This window comes from Podarcis filfolensis (assembly GCF_964270895.1).
Source record: "Podarcis filfolensis genome assembly, chromosome: 13".
Taxonomy (NCBI): domain Eukaryota; kingdom Metazoa; phylum Chordata; class Lepidosauria; order Squamata; family Lacertidae; genus Podarcis; species Podarcis filfolensis.
Window position 1 is genome coordinate 41,373,560 of NC_139615.1, and position 18,588 is coordinate 41,392,147.

At 45.0% G+C, this 18,588-nt stretch overlaps 2 protein-coding genes across 6 annotated transcripts in view; one reads left to right on the top strand and one right to left on the bottom strand.

Annotated features, from left to right (window-relative positions):
- DCAKD (dephospho-CoA kinase domain containing) overlaps positions 1 to 18,588 on the bottom strand; it is a 25,778-nt gene continuing 7,190 nt past the window's right edge. Inside the window, exons 1-5 of one of the 4 annotated variants that reach the window (XM_083583585.1) lie at positions 16,420 to 16,437; positions 10,333 to 10,450; positions 7,123 to 7,326; positions 5,055 to 5,142; positions 1 to 1,203 (exon numbers count right to left, since the gene is read on the bottom strand). In XM_083583585.1, the coding sequence (XP_083439711.1) occupies positions 918 to 1,203; positions 5,055 to 5,142; positions 7,123 to 7,326; positions 10,333 to 10,444 (690 nt within the window). In that variant the 5' untranslated portion in view covers positions 10,445 to 10,450; positions 16,420 to 16,437 and the 3' untranslated portion in view covers positions 1 to 917. Of the gene's footprint in view, positions 1,204 to 5,054; positions 5,143 to 7,122; positions 7,327 to 10,332; positions 10,451 to 13,246; positions 13,360 to 16,419; positions 16,438 to 18,588 lie in introns of those variants that run through there. The other 3 variants (XM_083583583.1, XM_083583584.1, XM_083583586.1) reach the window with 3 other exon arrangements.
- The window catches only part of NMT1 (N-myristoyltransferase 1), a 27,066-nt gene continuing 26,366 nt past the window's right edge, over positions 17,889 to 18,588 (top strand). For both annotated transcript variants that reach the window (XR_014541023.1, XM_083583187.1), the window contains exon 1: positions 17,889 to 18,047. Coding sequence is in view for 1 of the 2 variants with exons in the window: in XM_083583187.1 (XP_083439313.1) it covers positions 17,938 to 18,047 (110 nt within the window). In the remaining variant the exon portion in view is untranslated. The remainder of the gene's footprint in view (positions 18,048 to 18,588) is intronic.

The window sequence follows — 18,588 nt, forward strand, 5'->3', positions numbered from 1 at the left end:
TGTTTTATATAGGTTTTAATTGCATTGCAGACTGCTTCCAGGTGCTTCAACATGACACGATTCATAAATAACAAGATTCATAAATAACAATCATCATCATGATCTGTTTGAATATAAGCCAGGCGCTGAGGGGCGAAAAAAAACCTACAAGCTCCAGTTCATAATTACAAATACTATATTGTAAGACTGTAGTACATAACGCTTGAGCTGTATGAGTCATACATATAAATTGATGTTAAATGAAATGCAGTAACCAAACAGCCTCCAGAGGGGGGGGAAAAAAGGAACAGCCTCTCCAACTTCTCAGGGTATTTTCACACCTCCGAGAAGCGACTTTTCCTTGTCGCTTCCCCACAGAGAGCATTTTGGCTGAGTGCCCCACAAGCAATATTCAATACTGACCACATTCCTGGAGACATATTGAAAAGGAAGCTCTCAAGGATGCAGTCAATAGCATATCGGAGGGAGGGAGAGGAGGGACAAGAGGTGCACAGTACCCTTTTTTTTTTTTAAAAAAAGTAACTTTGTTGTGGGCTTATCCTGTCAAATTTAATAGGATGCGTTTTTACACTTCAGTAGTAGCCAGCAAGTTTCATCCCCACCCACAGCCCCTCGGCCCAGCAGACCAAAATTCCTACCAGCTTTAGTTAACAACACCCACAACCCCTCAGGTGTGACTAAAATCTTTTGCAAGGGAGCCACGTACAAAGATAGCCGAGAGCCGCTTTGGAATGAATGATGCCTCTTTTCACTTCCAGAGGCGTTCGGAAAGACAACAGACTTGCTGCCTGGATTTGAGGTCTTTTGAGTCGTTCAGGGTGCAAAAAGTACGGAAAGGTTCTGGGTTTATATTGCCCTTCCCAACACGGAAGGGTTCGGTCCCCCTTTCCTCCCCCGTCACCACCACCAAGGGCAAGTTAAGACATGAGCTGCCGCAGTAGGAAATACAGCAAGCCGCTAACCCCAGCTGCTGCTGTGAGGGCCAGGAGCCGCACCAGGAGGAAGTCCATGGAGTCCTCCAACGAGGAGTGCAGCTTCAAGACCTGCTTCCTCGTGGTCTCGACGTCTCTCGAGTTGTCGATGACGTGGCCGGCCAGCTTGACCTTTTGGTCCAGGGGCAGCTGGGCGGCAATGCGCGCTTCGGCCTCCGCCTGGGTCAACCCGTTCCGGCGCATCAGGCGGGACAACTGGCTCTGTGGGTCACTTGGAAAAGGAAGGGAAGAGGAACTGAGCTCAGGGAGAAAGTCAGAAAGTTGTGTGTGTGTGTGTGTGTGTGTGTGTGTGTGTGTGTGTGTGTACACCCCCCTCCCATCTATCTAGTCAATTCCGGCTGCTCTTACACACTCCAGCACGGCTAAGACATGGAAAAGCAGGGAAAGGCCATGGCCACATACACACCATATGTATGGGATGCGGGTGGTCTAAACCAGTGAGCCTCTTGGGCTTGCCGATCGGAAGGTCGGCGGTTCGAATCCCCGCGACAGGGTGAGCTCCCCTCCTTCAGCAGTAGCCAGCAAGTTTCGTTCCCACCCACAGCCCCTCGGCCCAGCAGACCAAAATTCCTACCATCTTTAGTTAACAACACCCACAACCCCTCAGGTGCAACTAAAATCTTTTGCAAGGGAGCCACGTACAAAGATAGCCAAGAGTTGCTTTGGAATGAATGATGCCTCTTCTCACTTCCAGAGGCGTTCGGAAAGACAACAGACTTGCTGCCTGGATTTGAGGTCTTTTGAGTCGTTCAGGCTGCAAAAAGTACGGAAAGGTACTGGGTTTCTTCATGCTGGCCACATAATCCGGAAAGCTGTCTGTGGACAAACACCGGCTCCATCGGCCTGAAAGTGAGATGAGCGCTGCAACCCCAGAGTCACCTTTGACTGGACTTAACCATCCAGGGGTCCTTTACACACACACACACACACACACATATATACACACACACACATATACATATATATATGTGTATATGTGTGTGTGTGTGTATACACACACACACACACACACACACACACACACACACACCTTGCTACCTTTATGCCCTCCTCTTGGTTTCCAACGGTCATCTACCAGGAAAAAATGATATGCTGGAAACAGACTGGTCCAGCTAGCAATTGTTAACAGTCCAGGGGTCCTTTATCATATATATGTATGTATGTATGTATGTACGTATGTCTTACGATACCATTTTAAACAGTCATGGCTTCCACCCCCTCAAAAATAAAAAATCTGGGAGCTGTACTTTGCTGAGAGGTCCAGAGGGTGGCAACATGAGAATGGGCCTTTCCTGCAGTGGCTCCCCATTTGTGGAATACTTCGACTGGCGCCTTCATTATATAGCTTTAGGCGCCAGAAGAAAACGTTCCTCTTCAACCAGGCCTTTGGCCAATTAATATTCTACAGCCTTTTAAATGTGTCTGCTATTGTTTTGCTGCTTTGGTTTAATTATTTACTTGCGTTTTATCTTGTAGTTTATTCTGTGAACTGCCCTGAGATCTGTTGATGAGTGGCAATATATAGTTTTAATAAATATATATATATATATATTTTTAAAACCTGGATGCCTCACAGAGCTACAATTCTCAAGAGTTCCCTGTGAAGAGGGGTTGACCATTAAAACAGTCAGCAGTGTAGCTCTGTGAGAGAAACAAGGGCCACGCCTAACAACTCTCTGCACCCTTTAACAAACTACAGCTCCCAGAATTCTTTGGGGGAAGCCACAGCTGTTTCAAGCGGTGTCATAGTGCTTTAGGGTGTGAACGTGGCCTATGAAGAGATCTGTGGGAAGGGTCATGGCCAGGCAGAGTGGGCTCAGTTGTCAAGGCTGACTTCTGAGGGGTGAAGGACAAGGAGCTCAACCAGCAAATCTGCTGAGGAAAAAGTAAACACACACACACACACACACACAAACCTGTCAAAGGATAGGTAGTTAAAGGGACCCCTGACCATTAGGTCCAGTCATGGCCGACTCTGGGGTTGCGGCGCTCATCTCATTTTATTGGCCGAGGGAGCCGGCGTACAGCTTCCGGGTCATGTGGCCAGCATGACTAAGCCGCTTCTGGCAAACCAGAGTAGCGCACGGAAATGCCGTTTACCTTCCTGCTGGAGCGGTACCTATTTATCTACTTGCACTTTGACGTGCTTTTGAACTGCTAGGTTGGCAGGAGCAGGGACCGAGCAACGGGAGCTCACCCTGTCGCGGGGATTCGAACCGCCGACCTTCTGACCCTCTGTGGTTTAACAGGAACAGCTAATTAATTCCCTGAAGAGATACGCTTACCTTCTCCATCTAACTCGAGGATGGGACACCTCAGGCTTGGGGGCAAAAAGCAGCCCTCAGGGGCCTCTCCCTCTGGAATCTGGGTCTCTTCCCAGCCACACACCCCTCTTCCCAGGCCATCCCCATCACTGGTTCTCTTTTGCATGGTTCATGATTGTTCCTGTATGGCAGGACCAGATCCTTAAACTCTGATAACGCCCTGTAATGGTTATATGGGGTTGCTCGTGCGTAAGTTGCTGCCACTCCTGGCTAGATTGCCTGGTTAAACCTTTTTCTGGCTGGCCAGCCCTTCACTTCGTGGCTGTTTCAGTCGCTAGCAGAATCCGTCAGTGGGCGTTTCTTGAACTTCTTCCAGCAAAGAAGTTCTTTGACGCCAAGTCTACGCCTACTTTCCCTGCGCGGAAGTCTTCTGCGCAGGGTGGGTGTGGGTAGCGGAGGACCCGTGCTCTCCCGCTGGTCTCCGGCGAGGAGTCCTGGAGCCCCCTCGCTGATTCCCCCATCTGCCCCCCTTTATCCCTGGTGTTACGCTGATTTCCTTCCCCAGCCGATGAGCTCCCTCTCTCCCTGCTGGGCCCTTCTCCAGCATCGCTTGGGAGCCTTGCCTCCACCTCTGGCTCCGATGTCAGTTCCCTGACACGCCCGTTGCTTGACGTGTGTGTGTGTGTGTGTGTGTTTGTGTATGTGTGTGCGCGCGCAGACACTAGCCTGTTACACAAAGGTAAGAGTTGCATTTGTTGCTCTGGTCACTTTTGGCTCTATCCTCACCCATCAGAGGCTTGTGGCCTCTGAAAGATTATCCAGACAGGAATGTGGCCCCTACAAAATAAACTTTTTATACAACTCTGTTCACAGGTTTGCAGGAGCTCCAACCCATTCCAAGGGTCAGTCCATTCGGAAGCGCAACAATATTCAGTGTGGCCGTTACAGTACTGCCCTTGAAAATGCTGCAGAAACAGAGTTTGGAATCTGTCAAGTGCATTTTGCACCTGGCTATCGGCCACCTGCGACCAGGTAAAGATGCCTGGGCACCAGGATGGTTCCTGATGTCTCCCGCCATATGGAGGTGTATGCCTGGAGAACCTTGGATCTTGCCTGTTTCCACACACTTGAAGAATTCTATTTGTTATGTTTTATCTGCACAGATTTTGAGTCTGCCCCCAAAATGGCAAAGTACGCATTTCATTCTGGCGACTGTAACCCTGGATTTAAAGAGCCATTTGGCGCCTAGCTTATATATCTGAGTTTCTAACACTGTACAGTAGTCGTACCTTGGTTTTCAAACAGCTTAGTTCTCAAACGTTTTAGCTCCCGGATGCCGCAAACCCGGAAGTGACTGTTCCGGTTTGCGAACTGTTTTTGAAAGCCAAACGTCCGACAGGGCTTCTGATTGGCTGCAGGAGCTTCCTGCAGCCAATGAGAAGCTGTGCTTTGGTTTCCGAACGTTTTGAAAGTCGAACGGACTTCCAGAATGGTTTCAGTTCCGACTTCCAAAGTACGACTGTACGAGCAACCAGTTATAATGGATTTGGTTCATCTGAACGGTCACGTGGAAATCCCATGTAAGCAGAGCTTGGACGGCCATCTGTCATGTATGATCTAGTTGAGATTCTTGCACTGCAGGGGGTTAGACAAGATGACTCTAGTCTAAATTCTAGGATTCCTGACTCAGTTCAGGAGCCAGTGCATTCCAATGGGCATCCTCTGTCCTTTAATCCGTCAGACCGGTTGGCGCTTTCGTACTGTGACATAACGACATCGTTCCCTGTAATATCCTTACCAGTACACGAGAACGGTGTGTTTCATGAACTTGATCAGCGTGTTGGTTTCAAAAAGGAGCGGGATATCGAGGATCACATACCGATGGCCTGCGGAAGGGAGGAGGGAGGTGAATTTTGTATCGCAAACGTTGTAGAAACTGCAAGCATTCATTCCACACACAAACACACACACAAAAAACTGCACAAGGAGTTTTGTGTAAAGCACTGCAAATTCAAGAGTGTGTGTGTTTCATCCCCTTGTCAGATTCTGGAGTAAAATTTGGGGGGCTCCCTGCCTGAAATTGAAAGTGGAATTTTACAGTTGCAATCAGAACAAAGAGCGAGGTTTCTTCAGAATAACTCTGAGTCAACGAAGCCAGAAGGCCTCATATGGACATAATATTGGATAAAGAATTAACGGAACAACTGACGGAAATTAAAACCTCACACAGGAGAAGAAAGGAGAACTTCACCTGCGAATTTACAAATTATTATATGTGTTAATGCGAACTGAAGTTAACTTTTGTAGCTGTGGTATAAGGGATTTTATCAAGAATGGATTGTATTTCATTTGAGCAAGAGTCTGGAGGCAGAATTAAAGGGAATCAGACCCTGAAGTACAGCAACTGGGAAACCCCACAACATTTATAATTGGCTATGTAATTGATTTGTATTTGAATTGGTATCGCTATTTGGTGTTAAGGTAAAAGGTACCTTTATTTGAGAGGGACGCGCGGGGCGCTGTGGGTTAAACCACAGAGCCTAGGACTTGCCGATCAGAAGGTTGGCGGTTCGAATCCCCACGATGGGGTGAGCTCCCATTCCTTGGTCCCTGCTCCTGCCAACCTAGCAGTTTGAAAGCACGTCAAAGTGCAAGTAGATAAATAGGTCTGGCGGGAAGGTCAACGGCGTCTCCGTGCGCTGCTCTGGTTCACCAGAAGCGGCTTAGTCATGCTGGCCACATGACCCGGAAGCTGTACGCCGGCTCCCGCGGCCAATAAAGCGAGATGAGCACTGCAACCCCAGAGTCGGCCACGACTGGACCTAATGGTCAGGGGTCCCTTTACCTTTATTTCATGTTAATATACTATGGCGCATATTGAATTTTTGTAATTGAAGATTAACAAAAATTATTTAGCAACAACAAAATTGGGCCAGGATCCATATACCGAACAAGGCACCGGGATGTCGTTTTTCTGAGCAGGGAATATTCCCCTCCTCTGGCTTCATGTGGCAAACTCCTTTGGAAGCACAGGGAAGTTCCAGCATTATAGTGTGCAGTTCAGAGAAGGAGCTGCTTTTATAATATTGCCACTAATTTGAATGACGGGAGTTGAACTACTCCAATTACCTTAATTTGCAGAAAAGTCTAGGTCTTCTGAAGAACAAAGCTTTGAAGATCACCAGTGAGGCTATTTTCCCAGTTCCCTAAATGCTTTCCCATCTCATCTAAGGGGGTTATATTGGCCTTAGAAACTGGAAAACAGAGAGCTCTGGCTCTCCCTCCCCCCCCCCCGTCTACTTTCAATGAGTTCCTCCTTGTGAGGAGACCCTTCTCTGCTACCCCGAGACCTCCAAAGCAGCCAGCGATATTATCAGGCCCTTGATTAGACAGATTTGTCAGCTGTATTTGTTACAGTTATCAGAGGAATGAAAGGGAATAGAGAGGCGCTGCCGAAATCCCAGCTGTCAAACCATTCTTTTACCTTATCGAGTTCAAAAAGAGCTTTTATAAGAGCACCCGGGAAGTGCGAGCATTTCTGAAGGTGTGACATTATGCACAATACTTCCCAAAGACTCTTTTGTGTGTGCTCTTTAAAGGCAACGTTAAGGGAGCAAAAATGCAAAGGGCAAGGATAAAGAAGGAAGAATTCTCAGGATGTAAGCAGTGAATGGATGAGTGCAAACACGGCACAAAGGAAGCAGCTCAGAGGCCTTTTTACAGTCCGTCCCCTCTTGGCCGGCAAAGAAAAATAAAATAAAATGCAGGGCAAAGGGAGATGGTGCAGCTTTTGTCAGCGTGTATCGATGCCCCGAGGATTCTGCAAAGTGAAATAAAAATAAAAATCAACCTCACCAGTAGCTTACCCAGCATAAAGTATTTCAAGATCTGTTTTACCATCTCCTTCTGTATCTCAGGGTGAGTGATGGAATTCAGCAGCCGACGTTTTTCGGGCTGAGAGAAAACTATGCTTCCCAGAGCTTTGCGGTTGATCTCGCCGCTCTCCAGGAGAATTTCGGGGCCAAAGGAATGCACAATGCGCTGGTATGCCAGGAAGCTTGGCTGGACCACTGAGGAAAGAGGGGTTAACATTAAGACTCCACCAGAGTTGCTTTCAATTTTTTGTCAGGGGTAGCACTGGGAAACTCGATCAGAGGCAAGGGGGACAGCAGAGACAAATTGAAAGTTGAGAAGCGCTGCTTCTGATAAGACAGTTTGCGTCAATTCCTACATACGCTCATTCATGAAATCCAATCTGTCCCGTTGTTATTGTTTAGTTGTTTAGTCATGTCCGACTCTTCGTGACCCCATGGACCAGAGCACGCCAGGCACTCCTGTCATCCACTGCCTCCCGCAGTTTGGTCAGATTCATGCTGGTAGCTTCGAGAACACTATCCAACCATCTCGTCCTCTGTCGTCCCCTTCTCCTTGTGCCCTCCATCTTTCCCAACATCAGGGTCTTTTCCAGGGAGTCTTCTCTTCTCATGAGGTGGCCAAAGTATTGGAGCCTCAGCTTCAGGATCTGCCCTTCCAGTGAGCACTCAGGGCTGATTTCCTTAAGAATGGATAGGTTTGTTCTTCTTGCAGTCCACGGGACTCTCAAGAGTCTCCTCCAGCACCATAATTCAAAAGCATCAATTCTTCGGCGATCAGCCTTCTTTATGGTCCAGCTCTCACTTCCATACATCACTACTGGGAAAACCATGGCTTTAACTATACGAAGCCATGGTTTTCCCAGTAGTAATCTGTTCCACTTCCCCATTAATTTGCAATTTTTGTTTTTTGAAAACCCGCAGGAACATTTGTATTTAAAATATGCTTTTTGCCACAAAATGCATGTTTAAATATGCACTGCATCTCGACGTATGAGTTTCTATCCTAATATGTGCATTTATCTGAAGCTGAGGCTCCAATACTTTGGCCACCTCATGAGAAGAGAAGACTCCCTGGAAAAGACCCTGATGTTGGGAAAGATTGAGGGCACAAGGAGAAGGGGACGACAGAGGACGAGATGGTTGGACAGTGTTGTCGAAGCTACCAGCATGAGTTTGACCAAGCTGCGGGAGGCAGTGGAAGACAGGAGTGCCTGGCGTGCTCTGGTCCATGGGGTCACGAAGAGTCGGACACGACTAAACGACCAAACAACAACAACATGTGCATTTATAACGCATACTGTGCCTTTTCTTTACTTGAGCCGAGAAATTTGGAGATGTGTGAAATCTGACAGATAACCACATTCTGAGCTGCACATTAGTCCAGCAATTGCAGGTCAGCTGGCATCAGAATCCACAGCAGCCCTAGCTTCAACTGGCCCAAACTATTTGCAGAGGTCCTCCAACTGGCAAAAAAACAGGTTCCAAGTGCTGTCGACAGAGAGATGAACACAGCTTCTCTTCCTTGCAAGCAGAAAGCCATATGAGCTCTCCCAAGCTTGCTGCATTTAGAGCTCCTGTCTCCAGCAGCAATCCGCAGGCTAACAAACAAGCGCACAAGATCTGCTCTATCGGAACAGACCAGTAGGTCAGCATTCTGTCTTTCCAGCAGCAGTGAGTCAAATAAGTTTAGAAGCTCACAAGCATATTACATTACAATTCCATGATTTAAAACTCCCAACGTACCGTATTTTTTGCTCTTTAAGACTCACTTTTTCCCTCCTAAAAAGTAAGGGGAAATGTGTGTGCGTCTTATGGAGCGAATGCAGGCTGCACAGCTATCACAGAAGCCAGAACAGCAAGAGGGATTGCTGCTTTCACTGCGCAGCGATCCCTCTTGCTGTTCTGGCTTCTGAGATTCAGAATATTTTTCTTCTTCTTTTCCTCCTCCAAAAACTAGCTGCGTCTTGTGGTCTGGTGCGTCTTATAGAGCGAAAAATACGGTAGTTTTATTTTGCTTTTCAAAAGGCAATTGATGGAGAGGGTGGGGGCCGAGTTTTCATCGCACCTACAGGTACAGAGTTTCTGCAGAGATAGTTTTTCTAGGTCAACAGTGCCTCTCGGGGTGTGTGTGTGTGTGTGCTGGGATCAGGGCTGCAGCGCTTAAGCCAGACTTCCTCAACCTTGGCCCTCCAGATGTTTTTGGCCTACCACTCCCATGATCCCTAGCTAGCAGGACCAGTGGTCAGGGATGATGGGAATTGTAGTCTCAAAACATCTAGAGGGCCGAGGCTGAGGAAGCCTGGCTTAAGCCATGGGTAGGCAATCTAAGGCCCGGGGGCCAGATCCGGCCCACTCGCCTTCTAAATCCGGCCCGCGGATGGTCCAGGAATCAGCGTGTTTTTACATGAGTAGAAGGTGTCCTTTTATTTAAAATGCATCTCTGGGTTATTTGTGGGGCATAGGAATTCATTTTTTCCCTTCAAAATAAAGTCCAGCCCCCACCATAAGGTCTGAGGGACAGTGGACCGGCCCCCTGCTGAAAAAGTTTGCTGACCCCTGGCTTATGCAAATAATTAAGCCCAGTTCCCCAGTGCCGCTGGGGACGCAGGTGGCGCCGTGGGTTAAACCACAGAGCCTAGGACTTGCCGATCAGAAGGTCGGAGGTTCGAATCCCCGCGATGGGTTTAGCTCCCGCGGATGGTCCCTGCTCCTGCCAACCTAGCAGTTCGAAAGCACATCGAAGTGCAAGTAGATAAATAGGTACCGCTCCAGCAGGAAGGTAAACGGCATTTCCGTGCGCTGCTCTGGTTTGCCAGAAGCGGCTTAGTCATGCTGGCCACATGACCCGGAAGCTGTAGGCCGGCTCCCTCGGCCAGTAAAGCGAGATGAGCACCGCAACCCCAGAGTCGGCCATGACTGGACCTAATGGTCAGGGGCCCCTTTACCTTTACCTTTTCCCCAGTGCTGCAGGCCTAATCCAAATTAACCCTCTATTCTTCCTCAGCAGCTTCTCTTTGAGGAAGAAAACCAGTATGTGGGTAGGCCCCAAGACAACTGGAAGACTGTATGGCAAGCGGCATTGGCCTGGAATCTATTTAGTCTCATTTTTATCCCACAAATGGATCCAGGCCGAGAACCCAATACTAATGTTCACCCTCATACAATGTTCACCCTCATACTAAGCAGCACAGGCTAGCTCACCTTGTCGGGCTATAACATCAGCATCAATGACAGCGCAGCCCAGTTCCCGCAGCATAGCAACCACCGTACTTTTTCCTGACGCAATGCCACCTGTCAGTCCTACCAGAAACATCTTGCCCTGGATGGAAAAGAAAAAATAACACTAAGCGACAAAATAAATGTAAAACTCAGCTTGTGGTCATTTGTAAACTTGGTTCTGAAGAGCTTAAATCTTTCCCTCAACCCACCTCGCCACCTAACATCCTATCAGGGTGGATTTGGTTTAAATCAAATCAGTAAGACTTGATTTAAATCATTTTTTAATAGAAAGACTCATTCTTGCTGGTATAATCTTAATATTTACAACCAGATGGAGGTTTCATTTTTGGAATAATACATTTTCAGAGTACTGTAGTTTTTACAGTTATATCAAAAATTACTGATTTGGTTATACTATTAGAAATACATAGACAGATAATTATGAAATTATTGTGAGGTTTAGTAAGTTAACTGTTTATATTTGGACAACTTTTCTGCTGTACTTTACTGGAAGGAGAAAAATAATCATTTCCTTAATAACAATTTAAGCAATCTCTTTAACTAAAACAATAACATTATAGCATATGTATCCATGTTTGTTAACTGATGTGGTTAAACTTTTTTTAAAAACAAAAACTTAGACTGAGTTTTATACACATGAAAAACTTAAAACAAATCCTTATTTCCTGATTAAAAGCCTTTGGTCTACAATGTAACTTAAACAGAAAACTATCTTTAGAAAGATTTTTCTTCCAAAAGCATTTTATTTTAAAAATCTGATTTAAATTAAAAAATCTGATTTAATTTTTTTTAAAACCCGATTTTTAAATTTTCTTTTAAAAAAATCATTGATTTTTATCCATCTTATCTGGAATTTAGATGTTTAAAAAATCACAAAGGGGAGAAAATAATCACTATATTTTTGAGTTGCTCCCTATCGTTACAAGAAAAATAAAAACACAAAAAACCAACAATACATTTAAATGCAATTCAACCAGTATATCTGTAGTATTAAAACAGCAGCATGCATGACCAATAAAGCACACGTTTTAAATGTCATTTGAAACAGGTAGAAGTTCAAAGCCTTTCAATACTGAGACAGCCAATGACAGATCCCTTGGGAGTGAGTTCCATAAGGAAAGGACCATCCCTTCTCCTCATGGCTGTCCAATTAAATGGCTCTTAATAGGGGCATGGGTGGCGCTGTGGGTTAAACCACAGAGCCTAGGGCTTGCCGATCGGAAGGTTGGCGGTTCGAATCTGCACGATGGGGTGAGCTCCCATTGCTCAGTCCCTGCTCCTGCCAACCTAGCAGTTCGAAAGCACATCAAAGTGCAAGTAGATAAATAGGGACCGCTCCAGCGGGAAGGTAAACAGTGTTTCCGTGCGCTGCTTTGGTTCGCCAGAAGCGACTTAGTCATGCTGGCCACATGACCCAGAAGCTGTACGCCGGCTCCCTCGGCCAGTAAACGAGATGAGCACCGCAACCCAGAGTCGTTTGCGACTGGACCTAATGGTCAGGGGTCCCTTGATATTTTTTAAGGGTGAGCCACTGAGTAGGGCCTCCAGTGCCGGTCTTAATCCAGGAGATGCTTCATATGGACACAGGCAGTCCTTTATTTAATAACTTAACCCGGAGCCATTTAGAGTTTCAAAGGTCAAAACCCAAGCTCTCTCAAGGCAAATATGAAAGATTAGGGGGATTGGTCAATGGGCATGGAGTTAAATCACCAGGTTCAAATTATCTGGTTTCTTCCACATAATGTAAAAAACAACACCTCTGTAACAAGCAGAAATATTACCTAAGGATTAGCATAGTATCGTAGAGTTGAAAGGGACCGTGAGGGTCTTCTAGTTCAACCCCCTGCAATGCATTAATCTTTTGCCATTTCATCAACGGCTACTTCTATAAAGGTGGCAAAATACCAATACTCTTCCATTAGGGTAGGATTGTGAATTTTGTGGTGGTGGCGGCAGCAGCAGGAAATCTTATTTTGGGAGTGTGATGATGTATGTCAATAATAAACATAATGAAATCTATAGTGTCTTCAAATTTGAAACTGCCATGGGCTGAAAGAAGATATACAATTTGAAGTTTCAAAATATACCATTTCAGGGCAAATCCAGAGACCCTGAGAGGTCTGTGTGTTTTTAAACAGGGATTTAGGGGAACCCTTTTAAGGTTACCATATTTTTTTACAATGAAATTGGGGACACTTTTCAACTTCAGTAGGAATGATAGGATTTTGTCAGGGGACCGATTTGTAAATCCGGGGACTGTCCCCGAAAAGAAGGAACGTCTGGTAACCTTACCTTAGGTCCTAACAAGAGCATGGCTCAGGCTCCCTGCAATACGTTACTGTGTCCCACCTCCAGTATCTCATATTTATCCCGGCTTATCATTACTAATCAGTGCAGACTTTGCATTTGAAATCTGTGGCTCTTAAAAGAAAGAGAGAGAGAGAGCAAAAACTGGCAATACGTCGTTTAACTTTGGAAAGGCAGGGTTGGAGTTTTGCAAAACGGAGATCCCTCCAGAAAAACCGGGAGAAAACAAATATAATTCACCGCTTTCTTCTGCCACAGATGTGCAGCACACTGCCACCTACACCTCCAAAATTTCTATTAAAAAAAAGAGAGATAGAAGAAGCACTTAAGGATAGAGCTGTCTGGCTACCCTGGAATCCCTTCCACTTAATCTCAGAGGCGAGGTGACTTGACTGCGGTGGCTCAACAGCGAACGCGGCGCGGGAACTCTGCACGTTCTCAGAAACCCTCGGTACGCCGCGCAGGAAATAAACCCGAACAAGCTTGTTCTCCCATGGGCTATGCCTACCCTCCCAGGCCCCGGGTTCAGCGAAGGAAGGGTCCCGATCCTCGCAAAAACACCCCACACTCACCCACACTCGGTTCCGCCACCAAATGCTTACTGAGACCTTTTCCCACCCTCTCGTCGGCTTCACCCGCCTCCAACTTTTCCGACTTCCTATTGGCAGAGGGAAGTCACGCTGGGAAACCCAACCAATCGCTGCCACCGAGGCTGGGCTCTGCTTCCCCAAGCGCGAAGCCAGTGTCGCGATTTGAGGGCGAGGGAGCCGAGGAGCACAAGGAATGAGCAAGGAATTCGAAAAGTTTCCAGGCGGTCAAAGCTAGCTTTAAAGCTGCTCCTCTTCGCCAGCGAGAAAGACTGAAGCTCCTTCACTGTATTTTTTTTTCGACACCTGCTAAAGGCATTCTTATTTAAACTTCTTTTTATTGAGTTTCATATAGGTAATCAAAAAGAGAAAGAAATAACTTCACAATTACAAAACGAAAGAAAAATACAAAACAAATGTCTAAACGTAACATAAGTATTATCTATTTCCGTTACAATTCTTTATCCTCACAATTATCTCTTTGTGTTTCAAGAACTTAAATCATTCTTCTACGCTCTATTGACCTCCATCCCTCCCGCTTTCAGGCTTCTTAATGTACATAATTTATTTTCCTCGCAGCTAGTAATTGTTAATAGTTTACACGTCGTAAGGTTTATATCAGATCTGTTATAGTTTTTAGGCTTCTGTAATTCCCTTCAATGTATGTCATAAATTTTTTCCAGTCATTAGTAAACTTTGTATTTTTTTGGTTTCTGATTTTTTGAGTCATTTCTGCAAGTTCAACAAATTCAAATAATTTTGTTTGCCACTCTCTAATTGATGGGATATCTTGATTTTTCCAATTTTGGGCAATTAATAATCTGGCGGCAGCTGTGGCGTACTGAAATAATGTCTTGTCTTCGTTTTTAACTTCATCCCCAACTATCCCTAGTAGAAATGCTTCCGGTCTTTTAGGGAATGTATATTTAAATATTTTTTTTAACTCATTATAAATATATTCCCAATATTTCTTCATTTCTTCGCAAGTCCACCACATGTGGAAAAAATTACCTTCTTTAACCTTGCACTTCCAGCAGTTCTTATTCCCAGTTTTGTACATTTTCCCCAACTTTGCTGGGGTAATGTACCACCTGTACATCATCTTTTCTAAATTTTCCCTGAGTGTTACACAAGCGGTAAATTTCATTCCACTAGTCCATAATTTCTGCCATTTGTCATACTCTATATTATACCCCAGATCCATTGCCCATCTCGTCATTACCCCCTTTATTTCCTCATCTTTGGTATCCCACTCTAATAATATGTTATACATTTTGGATAGTAATTTGGATTTGCCTTCAATTATCTCTATCTGAAACTTAGATTTCTTTTCATTCATACCTACTTTTTTATCATCACTCCATACTGCATTTATTTGATGGAATTGTAACCAGCCCGTTAATTTGTCTTTCAACTCCTCGTAAGGTCTCATCCTCCAACCATTTTCTGATCCTGTCAATAGGTCCTCATAAGTCAGCCTTTCTCCCTCCATGTTTGCCTTTTTAATTATTAAAATATCCATTGGTGATAACCACCAGGGTGTCTTCCATTCCAGGAGTTTTTTATTTCTTTCCCACACTTCGAGTAGGGGTCCTCTGAAAATATGATTTGAGAATCCTTTATGTATCTTCTCTTTATTCTGCCATAAATAGGCATGCCAGCCGAACCTGTTGTCGAACCCCTCTAGGTCCAACAGGTCGGCATTTTCTAGATTAATCCAGTCTTTAATCCAGCAGAGGCTGGCAGCCTCAAAATATAACTTCAGGTTAGGTACTGAGAAGCCCCCTCTTTCTTTTCGGTCTGTAAGGATTTTGAATCTAATTCTTGGCCTTTTGCCCTGCCATATGAATTTCGACAGGGTTCTTTGCCAATCTGTGAACATTTTAGATCCTCTAATCACTGGGATGTTCTGAAATAAAAAAAGCATTCTCGGTAGTATATTCATTTTTATCGCCGCCATTCTTCCCCTCCACGAAAGTTTCACTCTATTCCACATATCTATTTCTTTCTTGATCTCCTTCCACGTTGTAAGGTAATTATCTTGAATTAAATTTATATTTTTTGTGGTTAACCAAATACCCAAATATTTTATTTTTTTTACCACCTTAATTCCGTGTTGTTCCTCCAATTTTTCACTTTCTTTTTTCCCCAAATTTTTAATCAGCATTTTTGTCTTTAATTTATTTAATTTGAACCCTGATAGTTTACCGAAATCTTCTAGCATTTCCAAGGCCCTGCCAACACTTTTTTGCGGATTTTCCATAGATAACATTAGGTCATCCGCGTATGCTTTTAATTTGAATTCCTTTATCCCTATTTTGATCCCTCGGATCTCAGATGCTGCTCTCATTTTATTTAAAATTATCTCTAGTGCCATGATGAATAAAAGAGGGGATAGAGGGCACCCCTGTCTTGTTCCTTTTTCAATTTTAAAGGAATTTGTTAAGTTGTTATTTATAATCAATTTTGCATCTTGATTCGAGTATATTGTAAAGGCATTCTTATTTAAACAAGCCTACTACCTTGAGGTTTAGAAAGCCTGTATGAATTTTAACTTGTTTGAGTCTGTTCATTCACTCATTCATTCATACATTTTATTTATATGCCACTTTTCCACACACACAAAGAAATCATGCTTACAACCAAGAAACAGGAATGCATTTCAAACAAAGACTACAAAAAAAAAAAACACCCTATTCTATTGGGGTTCTAACTCTCTGTGTGTTTTAAATTATGGTGCAAATTTTTAAAGCGATAATTATTATTTTTTTGTAAACCGCTCTGAGGCTTTCCCCTACAATCAAGCGGTATATAAATCTTATTAAATAAATAAACTAGTAGTATCGACTGGTTGCTTGAAAGTCTTTGGGACAAAATCCCAGCTGACAGAGGCAGCTGGGTGACAGTTCTGTGGCAGAGTAGATCCTTTGAATGCACACTACCCTCCCTCCCCTGGTAAATTTAGGAATGTTGCCAGTTCTTGAATTTAAAATTGTTGATGGGTCCAGAGAGAATTTAAGGCAGAGCTGTGTGGTTTCTGATAGGTCCTGAAATGCAAAAATCTGTATTTTCACCTAGTGTCTAACTTCAAAACAAAACAAAACACTATAAACTTGTGGGGGACATTATCCCTTCTTGCTTTGGGACAACTTACTTGAAAACAAACACAAAAACACCTAGTTCCCTCGCTGCCCCAAGTAGATTAGTTAGTGTAGTGGTGTCTTGAATGTTGATGGACTTTGGCTGGGGAAATTGGGTTTAAATATCTACTCAACAGGATGACCTTCACTCAGCCAAACTTCGCAGAAATTGTTGTGCTTTCCCTGGGGCATATATTCTGGTTGTTGCTCCCTGAGGGAGGGAGGTATAAACATGTACCGCAATAGAAATAAATAAAACCCAATACTGAATCCTTTGCAGCTCCTGTTAAAAGAGGATTTTAGGTGATTGGAGGCTCTGTGAGGCTCTGGAGCACTGCTGCCAGCCAAGGCAGAAATGGAATCACATATTCATAACTGATGTTTTATTTGATACCATTTGCTAAATCTGAAAGCAAAAAAATGGCTTCAGTAACATCCCCTCATATTTGGTGGTTATCCAAAAAGTCTAGGAGACACTGAACCCAAAAAAGTTTAATTAACACTATATTTGGAACTTGTGCAGAGGAGGGTGACCCATATGATAGCTCAGTTGGTACAGCACAAGACTCTTAATCTCGGGTTGTGGGTTCAAGCCCCATGTTGGGCAAAAATATTCCTGCATTGTAAGGGACTGGACTAGGTGATCCTCATGGTCCCTTCCAACTCTACAATTCTTGGAATCTGTGAATCTATAAGGATTGGGAATCCAAGCCTTATGAGAAACGGTTGAGGGAGTCGAATATGTTTAGCCTGGAGAAGACTTAAAGGAGATATGCTAGCCATCTTCAAATATTTGAAGAGTTGTCACATGAAAGATGGAGCAAGCTTGTTTGCTGCTGCTCCAGAACCAACTTAAATGAGATTCCGGCATTGCAAGGGGGTTGATAAAGGCACCACCCTACAGTTACATTTGTATTCTCCCACTTAAGGGTTTATTATTATTAATGTGTCACATCTTAGTGTATTTTTGGTCTTTGTGGAAGCTGCCCAGAGTGGCTGGGGAAACACAGCCAGATGGGCGGGGTACAAATAATAAATTATATTGTTGTTGTTGTTATTATTATTATTATTATTATTGTCACATTTTGGATTTTCCTGCCTGAAGGGTCTATTATTATCAGTGCTTTTTTTTTTACCCAAGAAAATCACCATTTTATAGTTCAAATCAGGAAAAATAAATATAGTAAATGGACAAAAGTATAAAAATTCACAAAATGTTTAGGGGTATGCGTCCCCCCAGGAAAAAGCACTGGTTATTATTAATTAAATTTCCATATCGCCGTTCATCAGACTTGAAACCTCCCAACTCCTAGTACAGCATTAACAACCAAGGCACAGGCAACCAAGGTTTGCTCCCCGCCCCCGCCGCCGCGTCAGCGCGGTTCACGTGCGCTGCGCTTCCGGTTCCCGCCCTGAACCGCCAAGAGATGACTACAAGTCCCAAAGTTCCTTGCGGCCGGCCGCCCAATCGCGGCCCGTCTTCGGTTTCTTTTGCGCAGGCGCGGCAGCCGGCGCGGCTGCCCTTCGCCAAGATGGCGGACGACAGTGATACAGCAGTGAGGCGGCCGTCAGGGGAGGAGGAGAACGACCAGCAGCACTGCAGCGACTGCGAGAATGAGGACGAGCACAACTGCAACCGAGGGTGAGCGGCTCTGAGCCGGTCCGGGTCGGGCCTCCACTCTCTGGTGTGAGGGGAGCCGCCCTGATACACAACCGGCGGAGGGGGGGGGAGGCGGTCCGGTGGGAGGTGGGGAGAAGAGGCGGGAAATAAAGTCGGCCCTGCCCACTTTCCCTTGGTGCGGCGCTTGATTGGCTGAGGCGACTGGGCGGTTGCGTCCCGAGTGGTTGGTTGCTCTGCCAGTCCGAAAGGGGGAGCCGCTGGTTCCTCGCCCGTTGCAGACCAGCGGCGTGACCGCGAAGGCGAAGCGTTTGCCGGGCCTGTTTCGTGATAAGGAGACCCGCCATAGGGAGGGGTCCGGGACCTAGATATTTGGGGGTTATAGGGTGGGTGTGAAGGAAGTGGGCTGAAAAGCAGGAGCTTGAGGGAAAGTGTAGCCTGGGCGAAGGAGAGACTGGGACGGTTTTTATTGCATGCTTTTATTGTATAGCAAATGCATGTTAATCTGTAGCTCTAAGCATAAGGTTGATTTCTCTTCTCCCCCACCACCCAAAAAAATAAGCTG